We start from the raw sequence: 15,404 nt of genomic DNA, 5'->3' as shown, positions 1-15,404 counted from the left end.
ATGGGAATACCCATCTATATTCATAGTGTGATGGAAAATTAGATATATAACTAGTCAATATCTAATATCACATATACATGTCTTTTTTCCATAACGTAAACCAATCATTCGCGCCTTCTATTCAATCGGATTGAATTCTTCCCTACCCCTACTGGCCCTCCATCACAAGTGGTTCAAAGTGGAGGTTTCTGAATATGTATTATGGAGACACTGCATTTGGATAGTCATCCCATCAATCTGATGGCCATGCATGAAATGGTACAGCATTTTGGGAGTATAGAGCTATACCAAGTTCTTGAATGTGGAAAACTGAAAAGACTACTCTGCCATTTAGGTAAATAGTGGTTAGGCCATCTGGAACATTAACATTTCTTAGTTTATCCCCACAGAAATCTCACCACTCACTGTATCATAAGAATTTGAGACATTCTAGATACTGTTCAGTCTCCCTAGATTAAAAAAATAATTAAAAAAAAAAAAAAATCAACGAGGGAGGTTGACAACCATGCTTGTTTTTCTTGACATTAACTGTATTAAATAGCATATTCAAGCAATGGATTTAGGAATGGAGGGCTTCAAAACCTAAATTCTCAACCCCCACCCCCCCCAAAAAAAAAAAAAAACTCCCATGAAAACACAAGAATTCTAGTCATTCATCTGCCAACCATATAACAGGCATACTTCATTATATAAAACAATGTAACGTACCTACTGCCTATCCATCTAAAGGCGGCAAGATATGAGCAATAACAAGCAAGCTAATTTTTGATGGTCCAAATGAAAAGAAATTTTTTGCCTATGTTCTCATTCTGAATTCTTAGAATGGGGGCAGCAATGGGTGTCATTCTGGAATGGGGATAAAACCCATTCTGTGTTCTCGTTCATGATGGTTTTCATTTCATTGATGCTGAGTTAAAACTTCAACAGCTGGATGGATGGGATTGTGTTTCATAGTAGGTCTTCGGTTTCTTAGTTCAGTTCAACCAGTAAAACTCTCATGGTGACTCCCTCCAGATCGTAAAAGCTATCTCAAGAGCTTCCTTGCATCCAGCTGCTCCTCTCTCCACCCAATGACATGATCCACATCACCATTGTTGTCACCGGACAGCAGAGATGGTTTTGATAGTTGTAATATTTCTTCTCATCTCACTCTTGCTGTTGTTTTTTCTGCACTAGCCCATCACCATCACCACCCACTGGCAAAGGCGTACCATCCACACCCACACAGCTCACATTCTCAAGAGAGGTGGCTCAAAGCTCCGCTTCTGTTGGGTGGAGGGGTCTAGAGGCTGCCTTACACCTCTACTCTCCAACCTAGTCTGCAACAGCATGTTCAATGCATTTGCTTCCTTAAACTTGCTGCTCTCCTCTTCTATCTGACTATCTCGACACCATCTGACCATATGTCAGTCCCTCACTCACTTCGACATTCAAGGGCGTCGGAGTGTGAATTTGGAAAGCAATCTTGAGGAGAAGCACGGCTGATCTCATGGTCTTCACGAGCCCTTGGGATGCCAATTTTATGATTTACCATCATCCGACTATGGTGGTGATGCTGAAGAGAATGCCTCAGATCCCCACCTTCGGACCCACCCGGAACAGAGTGACACAGCTTACTATCCCTGCTCTGTGAGATGTTAGTTCTTGGATTATGCACTTGCAGTTATTTCCTGAATTGCGGGGCTGAGATATCACTGCGAGTCTGGAATGATCACGTTTCCGAGTCACAGGGTCAGGGACAAATATAACATGGCATGAACAATGGGCGACCAACAAATTTTTCCCATGAGGTGTGTGATGAAATGCTTGAGTATTCTATAATCAAGAATCAATTTTAGCCGAACATATATCCAAACAGTGTTCTCATTCTCAGTTAAGAGTAAGAATGGGAACGCATACCAAACACAGACTAAAAAAGTGCAAACCTATAAGATGAATGCCCAGCACCCCAAAAAATAATTGAAAAAAAAAAAAGAAAAAAAAAGAAAGAAACTAGAGTTAGATAGATATATAGATGATGAGTTTTCTGCCAATCAACCATTACAAAAGTCCAAACCTATAAGATGAATGCCCAGTACCCCAAAAGAAATTGACAAAATGAAACTAGAGTTAGATAGATATATAGATGAGGAGTTTTCTGCCAATCAACCATTACCTCTTATGTACCAATTCAAAACATCTAGGTGGTTAACTTTTCAAAATAGAAAACAACCTGAAAACCACAGACAATATTAATGGTCAGAGAAAAAAGACAAATACAAGGGGGGGGGGGGGGGGGGGGGGAGGGAATACAAAATTTTCAGATGCAGAAAACTTCCAATGAGAATTAACATTTACCCTGAGCCATGCACCTGTTGGAAAGATGATAAAATTGTTTCCCTATTCCACATAAATATGTAATTCCAACTATAAGCATTTTTCTTTTGCAGTTGCCAAGCACAGTTAAGAGGAAAGAGAAACTCTCCATTTCTATGAAAGATCAACCTTTGGAATATATCCCTCCATCTTCAGCTCCTTATTTAACAAGCTAACAACTTGGTAAAAGGCTTCTGATTGAAGGTGCAAATCCTCACCAGCATGAAATTGATGAACTTGATCCTCAATCTCTACCCAGCTACAACCAGGAGTCTTATTGACACCCCTCTCCCTCATCAATCCTCTCATCCTTGCAGAATCATCCCACTTCTTTGAATTTGAATATATCTTTGATGAGATAATATAGTTTCCTGAGTTTGACGGCTCAATTTCTAGAAGTAGTTGCATCGCCCGTTCACCAACCTCTGCATTGCCAAGATTCCTACAGGCACTAAGAAGTGCCCCTAAGGTGACTGCATCAGGCTTTTCAGGCATCCTCTCTATGAACTCCCATGATTCATGCAAACGTCCAGCACGTGCCAAAAGATCAACCATGCAAGAGTAGTGCTCAATTGCTGGGGCCACTGCAAAAGCTGGCTCCATCAAATCAAACCACCAATGACCCTCATCAACCAAACCAGCATGCACACATGCAGAAAGCACACCAACAAATGTTATCTCATCTGGATAGACCTCCACAACCTCCACCATGCACTTAAATAGTGATATGGCTTCCCAGGCCTGCCCATGAAGAGCAAGGGCAGAGATCATGGCATTCCAAGTGACCACATTTTTATTAGGCATGTCTGCAAAGATTCTTAGTGCATGGTCTAAGCTCCCACACTTGGCATACATATCAATTAAACCTGTGCCAATGTATATATCATGTTTTAAGCCCTTTTCAGAAGCATATGCATCTACCCATTTTCCTATGTCAAGGGCCCCTATGGAGGCACATGCTGATAGAACACCTATCAATGTGATCTTAGTTGGGTCCACAGCTGCTGCTTTCATGTCACGGAATAGCAAGATTGCTTGATCTGAAGCCCCATTTTGTGCATATCTGGCAGAATCAGAAAGCTATATAATTAGCATCATCATATAGATGATCAACAATTGTTCAATCAACTTATCGCAAGGATTATGGAGAAACACTGAAATTCATCTAGAAAAAGAAAAAGAAAAAAAATACTGATTCTTCAATTGATAATAAAATTATTTTCAATTCAAAAAAGGGATAAGGATAATTACTTGCCCTGTTATCATGGAATTCCATGTGACTACATCTTTCTTGTGCATTTTATTAAAAACTCTTCGTGCTGAATTTAAGTCCCCACACTTCCCATACATATCAATTAGTGAATTCCCTAGGAATGAAGTCAACCCAACTGTACTTTCCTCCATAAACACCTCAACCCACTTCCCCAAACTCAAATCACCCAAGTCCCCACATGCTCCAAGAACACTAACTAAAGTAATTTCATTAGGCTCAAAACCTGCCAACCTCATCCTCCTAAATAACCTCACAGCCTCCCCAGCAAAACCCATCTTTGAGTACCCTGATATCATTGAATTCCAGGAGACCAAGTCCCTTTCAGCAATTTCATCAAAAACCCTCCGTGCATTACCCAATTCACCACACCTAGAATACATTGTGATCAAAGAATGGCGGACATGACTATCAGCATCCAACCCAGTTTTGAAAATCAATGAGTGAGCCATCCTCCCTTGATCTAATGACTGGAGATTTGCACACGAGATTAGTAGAAAAGGGTAGGTGAACTTATTCGGTTTCTGACCAGAGAACTTCATTTGGTAATAGAATTGAAGTGTAAGGGAGTGCCATTTGTTAGCCAGACCTCGAATCATGACATTGTATGCGAAGTTGTTAGGCTCAGGGATTTGAGAAAAGAGGAGCAAAGCATAAGAAATATCTTTGAGCTCAACCAGTTTCGTCAAAAGGAAATTATGTTCTTCTATGGAGTTGATGATCATGTGAGAATGGATTTGTTTCAAGGATTTGGGAGATTTGCATTTCTTCAAGAGATAAAGGAGTTTGCGTGTGAGTGGCTCTTTTGAATGATCAGAAAATGGATGAGCTGCTTCAAAAGTAAGAGAGCGGGAAAAGAGATGTGAAGGCAGTTTTGATTTAACCACTGTCATGTGGGTGCAAGAGAGAGAGAGAGAGAAACAGTGGTGAATTGTTACAGAGAGAATTTAAGATAATTGGAGCTTCAATTGAATCCTTAATTAAAAATTCGAAGGATGTACTCTATTTATCAAACACAAAGAAGAAAAAAAAAAAAAAAAAAAAAAAAAAGTCACGACTAACCTCTCTTTCTCTCTCTCTTTCTCCCTTCGAAATTAACCTCCTACCTCCCTTGTTTGATGCCTTCCACGTCCCTATTGGTGTTGCACACGGTGGTGTGCCTATGTCTCACGCTAGAATGTTTTGTTTTCCTTTTCTCTTTCAACATTGTAAGCTCCATTTAGTTGGAAGGGAAATAAGGGAAAGGAAAGTGAAATTAAATTACGAAAACTTTTTCTACTTCATCCTTGGTTCATAAAAAGAATATCATGGTATACTTTGAAAATTCATATTAAATCACAAAAACCCTCTTACCGCCTTTTTTTTTTTTTTTTTATTTATGTGAATTGAAATCATCTAAGTCACAGTCACTACTTAATTCCAAGAATTCACTTTTCCATAGATACATGGATGTTGTTTTAGTGAACTTAGTCTCAATTCAAGTAGGACATTTAACCGACAAGGGTTATAGATTACCTCCCATTGAGAAAATTGTATTGCCACCCTTTGAACTTTGGTCTTTATTCAATGCCACGCCCTAAACTTTTCGAAACACCAAAGACACCTCCTGAAAATTCAAACAATTCCAAATCAGTTCTTGCCGTTTGCAGACCCTGTTAAGTGATAGAAAGTCTATTAGTTTTTTTTTCAAAATACCCAAAACACCCCCGACTATTGTGAGTGGACAATATTACCTTCCCTTTCCCTTTTTCTTCTAAACTCACACTATCTCACTCATACGACTAAGAGAAAAGACCCAAACTGAGAAGACAAACCTGCAACTACCGTGAGCACTGCTCCCTTCCGGCTACGATCGTGAGCACCTCTCCCCTTGGGCGACTTTTCGGCCAAGGTATTTCGTTCAATGGTTAAGTTCTCTTAGGGTTTTTGGGGTTCTTCCATGTTACATAGTTCATATCTCTACTCTATTCAAATTGTTCAGACTTGATAAAACGAAACTAATTTGTGATTTTGGGATTCTATTCTCTAACTATTGGGTTGATTTTGGGATTCTATTTTGGGAACAAGGACTCTACAACCATCGCCGTCGCCAAGACCTTGCTGAAACCCTAAACCTAGTCTCAGGGAGGATCGTACGAGCATTCTTGATAGGGACGAGCAGCATATGAGGGAGGGGTTTCTCTGATATTTTGTCCCTTTGCTACCTGTTAGACCGTAGAAGAAGGAAGAAAATCAAAATTTTAAGAATCCCTCTTCCCTACTAGTCGACTGAAACTCAAAATATCATCTCAGATTTGTTGGGTTTTTCTTCTCTTTTTCATTTAATTAATACCTTCAATAGCTTGATTTTCATAATAAATATGATAATGGGTAGCCTGATTTCATCTCAGGTTTGTTGTGTTTGAATTGAATTGAATTGAACTGAACTGAATAAAGTGTAATCTGTGTAAAATCGATCGAATTGAACTAAATAAAGTGTAATATGCGAACTGATCAGTTTCTTTGTTATAAATATTCCACTAAGCTCAAAGGCATATTCTCCCTTTTGATTGTTATAATTTGAAGAAGTAAATTCTGTGAGTGGGGCTTTACTACTGGAGAGTGTTTCATGTATTCATGTTAGATTGGATTCTTGTGGTGGTCTTAGTTTTCCCTCACACATTGTTCAACAGTTCTTATTCACTTTTGGTGGAAATCAATCACTCAGAATGCTGTAACTTGGGAGTATTGATGAGTCTTAGGCACCGTTTGATAACGTTTCTACTGTTTCTATGTTTAGAAATAGCAAAAATGACTTTTCACGTTTCCAGAAACAAAAACAGATTTTTTGGTGTTTGTAAACATAATACCACTAAAAAACTCAATAGTATCATCAGATGCCCAAAAGGGAGAGAGGGTTCGGTAGACTCTTTTTAGGTCTAAATAGTTGAGAGATTTATCGGGCACAATAGCCTTTTTTTTTCTCTCAAATTCGTTTCTAAAAAAAACGACGAAACAAGTCAGACTTGTTTCGTCAAAGTAGTTTCTAGAATTGTAAATAGGCATAAATTTTGATTTATATTTCTAGAAATGCTGAAATGGAACAACTTTATCAAATGTTTTTTATGTTGTTTCTTCATTTCTAGGAATAAGAAAAAGTAGAAATGGAAAAAACGGAACGTTGTTAAACGATGCCTTAGTTTTCATGTTTCATGATATTTACAATCCAATCATTAGTATTGATGAGTATTAAAAATTGTTACTGATTTTCTCTATTTTGACATTTGATTTTCTTTAGCAACGACTATTAAGTGTGCTATTCAATACCATTGGAGTTGGAAGAAAGTAGTTAAAATTGTTGACCCAGACTTACAAGGCTACTTGGACATGGTGTATGACATCTACAATGAACTCATCCCATATGTGCCTATGGGTCACAATGTAGTTTTCAAAGTGAAGTGTATACTACCAAACAATGAGATAAGGGAGGTAACAGATGATCCATCTGTGTATGAGCTGTTTGGTTTGCATAGTTGTGTTATTATAAATGTGTATATGGATGACATTGTTTACAGTAAGTCTGCAAATGATGAATTTATAGTCAACCGGTTCCCTAGCAGTTTGGTTAATGATAGAGATGGTGAACTTGATGATGAACCTTCTGAAAAATGTCAACAACCTCTACAACCATATGGTGTTGGTCCTGGTCAGAGCAGGGGGAAAATTGTTGTATGTAGGGCTGCTACTAGTGCTAATAATAGTGGCAGTGACAGTGAAAATGCTACTACTTATGCTACAACTACTGCTAGGGGAGGTAAAGGTACCATAACTATTGCAAGGTATATGAGCATTGCTACTTCTAGTAGAAGAGCTAGTAGCAAAAGTGAAGCTACTGGTAAGAGACTGAGAGTGTCTGATGAGGTTGTCAGGGCTATTAGTAAGAGCAATGTATGTTTGGATGACTCTATGGTTGAATCTATTGAAGATTCGAAAATGGGCAGCAAAGATGAGTGGGATGATGAAAGTGAAAGAGAAGATGGTTAAAATGATAGTGAAGCTATAGAGGATGGTGGGTATGGAAAAAGATGCTAAGGATTCATTTGATGACCTATCTGGATATGAATCTAAAGAGTATTATGGTTAATTTGGTGAACAGAACAATATGGGTGAAGGTGGCAAGGTGAAGATAACTAAAGTTAATGTGTATAGAAGTGTGCACCATTTCAGGCAAGCTTTGAGAGAGTATATACTGCAAGAGGGGTTTGATATTATTAGACTGAAATATGAACAAGCTAGAGTTACAGTATATGCAGAGCATCAATTGTTTATGGAGATTACATGCTTCACCAATATTAGATGGTGTCACCTACATGATAAAGACATATAATCCAGTTCGTACATGTATAAAGGCAACCAAGAACAAGTATGCTATATCTAGATGGATAGCAATGAAACTTTTTCAACAGTTGAAGGTTGAACTAGAAATAAAAATAGAGACCATGGCTGATTATATGCAGAAAACATATGGTCTTCAGTTCCACTACACCAAGCTATACAGGGCACGTAGGATTGCCCAAGAGATTAATGAAGGAAGCCATTCCAAGTATGCAAAATTACCTACTTATGGTAGGTTGGTACTTCAGAAAGATGTTGGGACTATTTTTAAGCTCCAGTTTGAGACCAGGAAACGTATGTCAGATAATTCGATTTTTAAATGATTTTTTGTCTGTTTTGATGCTTGCAAGAAGGGTTTCTTAAGAGGATGTAGACCATTCATTAATCTTGATGGCTGCCACCTCAAGGGCAGATATGGAGGAGTTCTATTGAGTGCAATATCTGTTGTTGGGAACAACGGTATTTTTCCTATAGCATATGGTGTAGTTGAGGTTGAGTGTAAGAACAGTTGGTGTGGTTTCTGAATAATTTACGAGATGCCCTACTCGATGATAGTGATGATAGGTCACTCACATTCATGTCAGACAGACAGAAGGTATACTTTTTTTTATTTGTGTTATCAAGTGTATTTCCAATTAATCATTTCCTAGTCCTAACATTTTTCCTTTGTATTGTGTAGGGACTGTCAGATGTAATTTCCATAGTCTTCCCTTATGCTCACTAGAAAATTTATAGTAAGCATCTATATCAAAACCTAAAGGCAAAAAGCACCCTAGTATGCTATTGAGACTACATTTTTGGGTAGCCTCACTAGCTTCAACTGAACCTCAGTTTCAAAAGGAATTGAATAGCATCAAGGAGATTAAGGAGAAGGCATACTTGTATTTGAATGAAAAATCCCTAAGGTTGTGATCAAGGCATGCCTTCGATGTAGGAGCAAGGAGTGACCATATCACCAACAACATGACTGAGTCATTTATCATTGGGTTGGAGACTTAAGAAGCAAACCCATTCTCACATTGGTTGATCAGCTAAGGGTGAAACTAATGAGCAGACTATATAAGAGGTATGAGAAGGCATCCATGTGGGAGGGTAAAGTAACACCAAGGGTTATGGTGATGTTGAACAAGGTTCAACAAGAAGCAAAGCATTGCAGGTGTCAATCTGCATGTGTAGGTCAATTTGAGGTCTTAGATAAATTTGGAAACAAATTTGTGGTTAATCTAAAAGATTGTAGATGTGATTGTAGAGTTTGGGAAACCACTGGTATACCTTGTCTCCATACTGCAACTTCTATATCATACATAAGTGGAGAATTGGTCAACTACTATGATCCATTTTTCACTATTGAAAAATACATGGATACATACAAAGAGATGATCCATCCACTTCTAGATTTGGCAAGATTGAAGGATGCTACTCTTAATGAGAGAGTACTACCACCAAATCTGAAGAGGTTACCATGTAGACCTCATAAACTTAGGAAAAGAGAACCAGGAGAAGCACTTCCTTTAGAGTTCATGAAGAGATCATCATCCATTAGTTGTGACATCTGCAAGAAGGAATGACACAATAGAAGGACATGCCTAAGGGTTGGAGATGTTGAGCAGGATGGATGTACTAGTAAAAGGAAGAGAATAAAGGTAAATACAACTCACTTTATTTATTTAGTGGAAACTTGTTTAATAAGTATCTCATACTTATTTTATGTTGTGTAGAAGAAATAAAAAGGAGAGAATCAAGATGAGATTAGCACATCTCAACAAATGACTAGATCACAGACATCTATAGTTGCATAGTTGGGTGTTTACAGTTCAAGGTACCGAACAAAAAGAAGACCGATCGAGCAAAGAGGATAGCAAGAGAGTGGGAGAAGAAATGAAGCATAAGCAATCTGGATGTTTTAATTAAGAACAAGAAAACAATGATGTGTTAATTAACTTTTTCTGAGTTTAAGACAGTTGAGTGTTTCCTTATGGTTTTGGATGTGTTTGACAGATTTGCTTTTTAGAACTATTTCCATTTCACACTAGACATGGTTGTATGTAATATGTTATGAATAGGTATTCATGATATGTTTTGGATGTTTCTTCATGGTTCTGGTTGTGATGAAATATGTTGATTTCAGGTGTGCAATGTTATAGGTATTAATTAAGATGCTATCTATTTCATATTAGACATGGGATGTCAATTTGGTATTATTTACAGGTATATATTAATGTCATTTTATAACCAAAATGCTGCCCTTTTGTTTTAGGAACTCATCATAATGATGACTCTCTCTCCATCAAAATGATGCCCATTCAATTTGAGGGTCTTGATTAAAGTTAACTAACAACTTAGTAATAAGAATAGAGAATGAACAATTTCATTAAGTTCAAACAGTTACAGACTCAACATAACTTCACTATTAAACATTGTAAAGTTATTTTTTAACACACAACACTAAACAGACCACCACAAGCACACCAATTACAATCTTCATCATTCCATACGCTTTCTCTAAATGCTTAATTCTTTTCTTCAAGGCAAGAATCTCTTTTTTCATCTGTTGATCTTGGATTCTTTCACCAACAACTGCTTTTGAATTAGTTTCTTGAGGCAAAAGCCTTGGTGCAACTATAAGATCACATCAAGAGAAGAATCAATATCTTTTTGGTGCTTCAGGGCAGCAGTAGTACAACATGTTTGGGTTCAAACTAGACTCTAAAATTTGCACCAATGCCCTTTTGGGTTTGGGACATTTGCATCTTACATTCACAAACCTTAACCCACTTTGGTTGAGTGGTAGACATCGGTTATCTGCAAATTAAACATGGTAAAAGTGAATTACAAATATACCAAAATTTTTAATGAGTTGCTAAAATTGAGGGATATCAATTCCAACAAAAAAAAAATTAAATTAAGAGAAATCAAGGACTCAAATGGCTGATTTGTTTATGAGATCATGTAATCTCAGAAATTGAAGTTGATTGGACTCAAATGGCTGGTTTGTTTTTCTAATGAATATAACTTGTAGAAATTAACCCCAATAATATTTACACACAGTAGAAATCTGAGCAGAATTTCTTATTTCCCCCTCCAATTTCAATCACAAAATCAACCCAATAGTTAGAGAATAGAATCCCAAAATCACAAAATAATTTTATTTAATCAAGTCTAAACAATTTGAATATAGATATGAACTATGTAACATGGAAGAAGAGCCCTAAAATAAAGCTTACCCTTACTTTCCAAGAAGGAAGAAGAACCCTAAAAACCCTAAGAGAGCTTAACCATTGAACGAAATAACTTAGCCGAACAAGTCGCCGGAGGGGAGAGGTGCTCACAATCGCATGCCGGTGGGGAGGGGTGCTCACGATCGTACGTCAGAGGGGAGTGGTTCTCACAATAATTGCAGGTTTGTCTTCTCGGTTTAGGTCTTTTCTCTTAGTCTTATGAGTGAGATAGGGTGAGTTTAGAAGAAGGGAAAGGGAGGGTAATATTGTCCACTCACAACAGCAGGGGGCGTTTTGGGCATTTTGAAAAAAAAAACTAACAGAAATTCTATCACTTAACAGGGTCTGCTAAAGGCAAGGATTGATTTGGAATTGTTTGAATTTTTAGGGGTGTCTTTGGTGTTTCAAAAAGTCCAGGGGGTGGCATTGAATAAAGACAAAAGTTCAGGTGGTGGCAATGCAATTTTCTCTAAACTTTATTTACATAATTTCTTATATAAAAAGCATTATAATGTCTTAATTTACCATGCCACACATCATAAGAATCACACAAATAAATAGAACTATTTAAGATTTCTATTAATAATACTTTCAAATTTTAGTACAAGAAGTCCATTGGAATTGCATCCCTTCCCAACAAATACATTGTCTTTGTGACAATTGCCTTATTTGTCTCAACTGATAGATTAAAACCTACCTTATTGAGAAGAGCATAAAAAATGAGATTCTGCCTTATGTCCAGCAGATGCAACACATCGTTGAGGATTAGGACCTTTCTTGAAGTCGAGATGGGAAGGGTCATTTAAAAATCCCTTAAACTTTCTTAAAGGCAGTTTAGTATTGTCCATCGATAGATGTATGGTTTGCCAGTGGTCCTACCGATGATAGACATAGAGTCCAACCCAATTTAACTTCAGAAACTCCACCTGTAGATGTCACTAGAAGGTGTCTGATATTGTGGTGGCCAAAACAGAGGCTGAATTCCATTCAACCATCAACCGTTAGATGGTCATCAAGTGATAATAGATCTACCATTCGGTATCTACCGATAACTGCCCAGAAAGTGTTATACACCTCGAGTCCGTTGACCTTGTATCATTAGTAGGATTTTTTGAGACACCCAAGAATACAACAAATACCTCGCCTGGGAGATCATTGTAGTGTGGCCTACCCCGCACATAGAAGGGTATGGATGCCATTTGGGTAGTTGTGGACTGCTTGACCAAGGTAGCTCACTTTGTCCTAATTAAGATCACATTTTCTATGGACAAGGCCAATTTGTATGTTGATAACATCATCAGATTGCATGGTGTACTAGTTAGAATTGTCTATGATCGAGATCCCAGGTTCACTTTCTAGACTTGTGTACTGAAAGCTATGGGCACACAGTTGAATTATAGTACAACCTTTTTAGTGTAAGATGAGGCTTAAGAATTTGTGATGATCAAATCAGGGATGTAGGGTAACTGCATATTCTTCTTCAGTTGTGGCAATCACATCTATCTCAAAGATGTCACTGATACCATTGTCTTTACTATCCTCCTTAAATGGCAAAAGTTCCAGCTCATAGGTGATCCAATCAATCTGATCTTGATAGATGACTTCGAACTCATAATCTACTTTCTTTGCTTCTTTCTTAGTTTGAAAGTCAAGATCTTCACAACTGGAAAAACCTTTTGCTGTCTTTACAAAGTACCTTTCTAAGGTAGGAAAATTTGCAACCCTTTTCTTGCAAGAGGATTCCTTTCTTGCCATTACAAGCATTTTTTGATTCTCAAACCCTCGATAGGCTCTTACTCCACCTTGGCCCCTCCTTATATCTTCTAACATATTTTGTTCTTCCTTTTGAGAAAACCCCAAACCATGCATTCATACAGTGTAAGGGAATTTAGGCAACCTTGTGGGTCCTTGTTGGTATTTTCCCAATCCCATCCCAGGAAAATAATGCATCTACTTCATCATTTAATAACAGTGGTATTTCACATGCCCCCATAGGACATTAGAATATTCTCCTTCATTGGCTCTTCCATAACAGAAGCACAAACTTTTTCTAGTTCAAAGCCACTCAGATGCACCTCTTGTTCTTGAGTTTTTCCAACTTCAATGTTAGCCAATGTGTTGACTAACTGAGGATCTCCAAAAATAGTAATTACCTTCTCATCATAGATAAATTTTACTTTCTGGTGTAGAGTAGATGACACTGCCCCTGCTTTATGAAGCCACGGATGACCTAGAAGCATGTTGAATGAGGCTGGGATATCTATCACATGAAACTCAACACAGAACTCAGTTGGCCTTATTATCACCATTGTTGTGCGAATTTCGACAACATTTCTTCTGGTGTTGTCGTAAGCCTTAATTATCTGAGCTGAGTGTTTGAATTGATCTGGATTAAAGCCTATACATGTGGTAGCTCTTAAGGGTAGAACATTCATATCTGATCTGTTATCAATAAGGACCTGAGGCACTGTATTCATATTGCATTCCACCGTGATGTATAGAGCTCTAGTATGCTTGATACCTTCTGGAGGTAAGTCTATATTAGAGAACATCAATGCTTGAACAACATATGTGGCTCCCACAATCTGAGATAATCGTGATGGATCCATCTCTATGGGTACTTGCACATTGGTGAGGGACCTCACTATAGCTTCCCTATGGGCAGGAGATGCCATTAACAACCCCCAAATGGAAATATTGGCCTGTACCTTCTTCAACTGGCTTAATACTTGATTCTCAGGTTGTGGTTGTCTGCTACACTGCCCTGTCTCCATGACAGTTGGTTGTTCCACTATCAACCCCTTTGCTTTGTAGTCTTTTCCACTTCTAGTGGTCATCACTTTCTTCGATCTTTCAGGCCTCTTTTTGTTGAGAATATTATAGGGGTATTTACTTTCATCTTCCTTGTTTATATCACCAATCATATGTACCCTAGGTGCTTCAATTCCTTCTTCATATGCAGATAGTGGACTTAGAGGACCCCCCCGAAATGTCGATAGCCTGAGCTTTAACTATTTGAATGATGTTATTCAAATGCAGAATAAGCCCTTTGACAAATGGTTCATCCTTGAAATTAACCTTAAGATTTTCACAGACTTCTTTGCAGTTTCTTGCCGGACTGCAACTTTCTTCAACATTTTCTCAGTTACTAACATATCTTCACACATTTGATTCAGTAAGCCGAGCACATTGTAGCAAGAGGGATTGTCTTCTTTAATTTCCTCTTTAAACTCAATTTCAAAATATGCACTTTCTGACTCTTGATTATCTTCGTTTTCTTCACCAAATTCTTCCTCTAGATCTTCATTTTCTTCAACAAGATCTTCTTCTAGATTTTCACTTCCTGATTCTTGATCACCCTCTATATCTCCATTCCCGTCTTCTTGATATATGTTGGATCCCCTTCGGGCATATTTCCTCCAATAGCATTTAGTGCTCACAAATTTCTTCACTATCACTATCACTCTCTCTACCTATATGGATTAGGTGTATTTCATCTGAGATCATTTCTTTAATAGTCAATGCCAACATTGCCTTGATCATGTCTGGCATGACATCTTCTATCGTTGGTACAATGAGAGTTGTAGGATCAATCTAGGACTCTTCTTCCCTATCTATGAGATTCACTGATCCGGTAGAGGAGTGAATGGGAGTATCTGGATCCATTAACATATCAGTCCAAGAAGTTCCATTCGGCCAATCTGCCTCTGAACACTAATGTTGATTCCCTTCTTCTAACCATCCGTTCATGGGAAAGTATTCTGGTGGTGGTAGATAAGGATAAGGATTATATGGAATTGGCAGGTAGCAAGGTTCTGGGTGAAATGGTAGCAAAGATGGGGGAAATGGGGCAATAATTGGTGATGGTTATCCTTCCTGAGTTGGGACACAATAGTCTGGTGTTGGATGGTAAGATGGAGATGAAGGATGTGATGCCAGGTGATAGGAGGTGATGGAAGGTATGATATTGGGTGATATGAAGGTGATGGAGAAAGTGATGGTAAGTGATATGAAGGTGATGAAGGATAGGATGATGGGTGATATGAAGGTGATGGAGGCTATGGATGACATGAAGGTGATGGAGGATGTGGGTGATAGGAAGATGATGGAAGGTATGATGATAGGTGATATGAAGGTGATGGAGCATGTGGGTGATAGGAAGATGATAGATTGTATGATGCTTGGTT

At 38.0% G+C, this 15,404-nt stretch overlaps 1 protein-coding gene across 4 annotated transcripts; it reads right to left on the bottom strand.

Annotated features, from left to right (window-relative positions):
- Nucleotides 1-646: 646 nt before the first annotated feature.
- On the bottom strand, nt 647-4,653 carry LOC122081351 (pentatricopeptide repeat-containing protein At2g34400-like). Of its 4 annotated transcripts, none has more exons than XM_042648434.1 (4): nt 3,611-4,653; nt 2,338-3,418; nt 2,156-2,212; nt 647-1,702 (listed from the first exon to the last, which is right to left on the bottom strand). In XM_042648434.1, exons 1-2 carry the CDS (start codon nt 4,516-4,518, stop codon nt 2,470-2,472), a joined length of 1,857 nt encoding a protein of 618 aa, XP_042504368.1. In that variant the 5' UTR covers nt 4,519-4,653; the 3' UTR covers nt 647-1,702; nt 2,156-2,212; nt 2,338-2,469. The 4 variants fall into 4 exon arrangements, with proteins under 4 accessions (XP_042504368.1, XP_042504370.1, XP_042504367.1 ...); XM_042648436.1 differs by having other exon boundaries at nt 2,352-3,418; XM_042648433.1 differs by having other exon boundaries at nt 647-2,212.
- Between the last annotated feature and the right edge of the window lie 10,751 nt (nt 4,654-15,404).

The sequence above is a fragment of the Macadamia integrifolia genome, chromosome 6 (genome assembly GCF_013358625.1).
Source record: "Macadamia integrifolia cultivar HAES 741 chromosome 6, SCU_Mint_v3, whole genome shotgun sequence".
Lineage (NCBI taxonomy): Eukaryota > Viridiplantae > Streptophyta > Magnoliopsida > Proteales > Proteaceae > Macadamia > Macadamia integrifolia.
The sequence above is the reverse complement of the archived record's forward strand: the minus strand, read 5'-3'. Positions and strand labels throughout refer to the sequence as shown.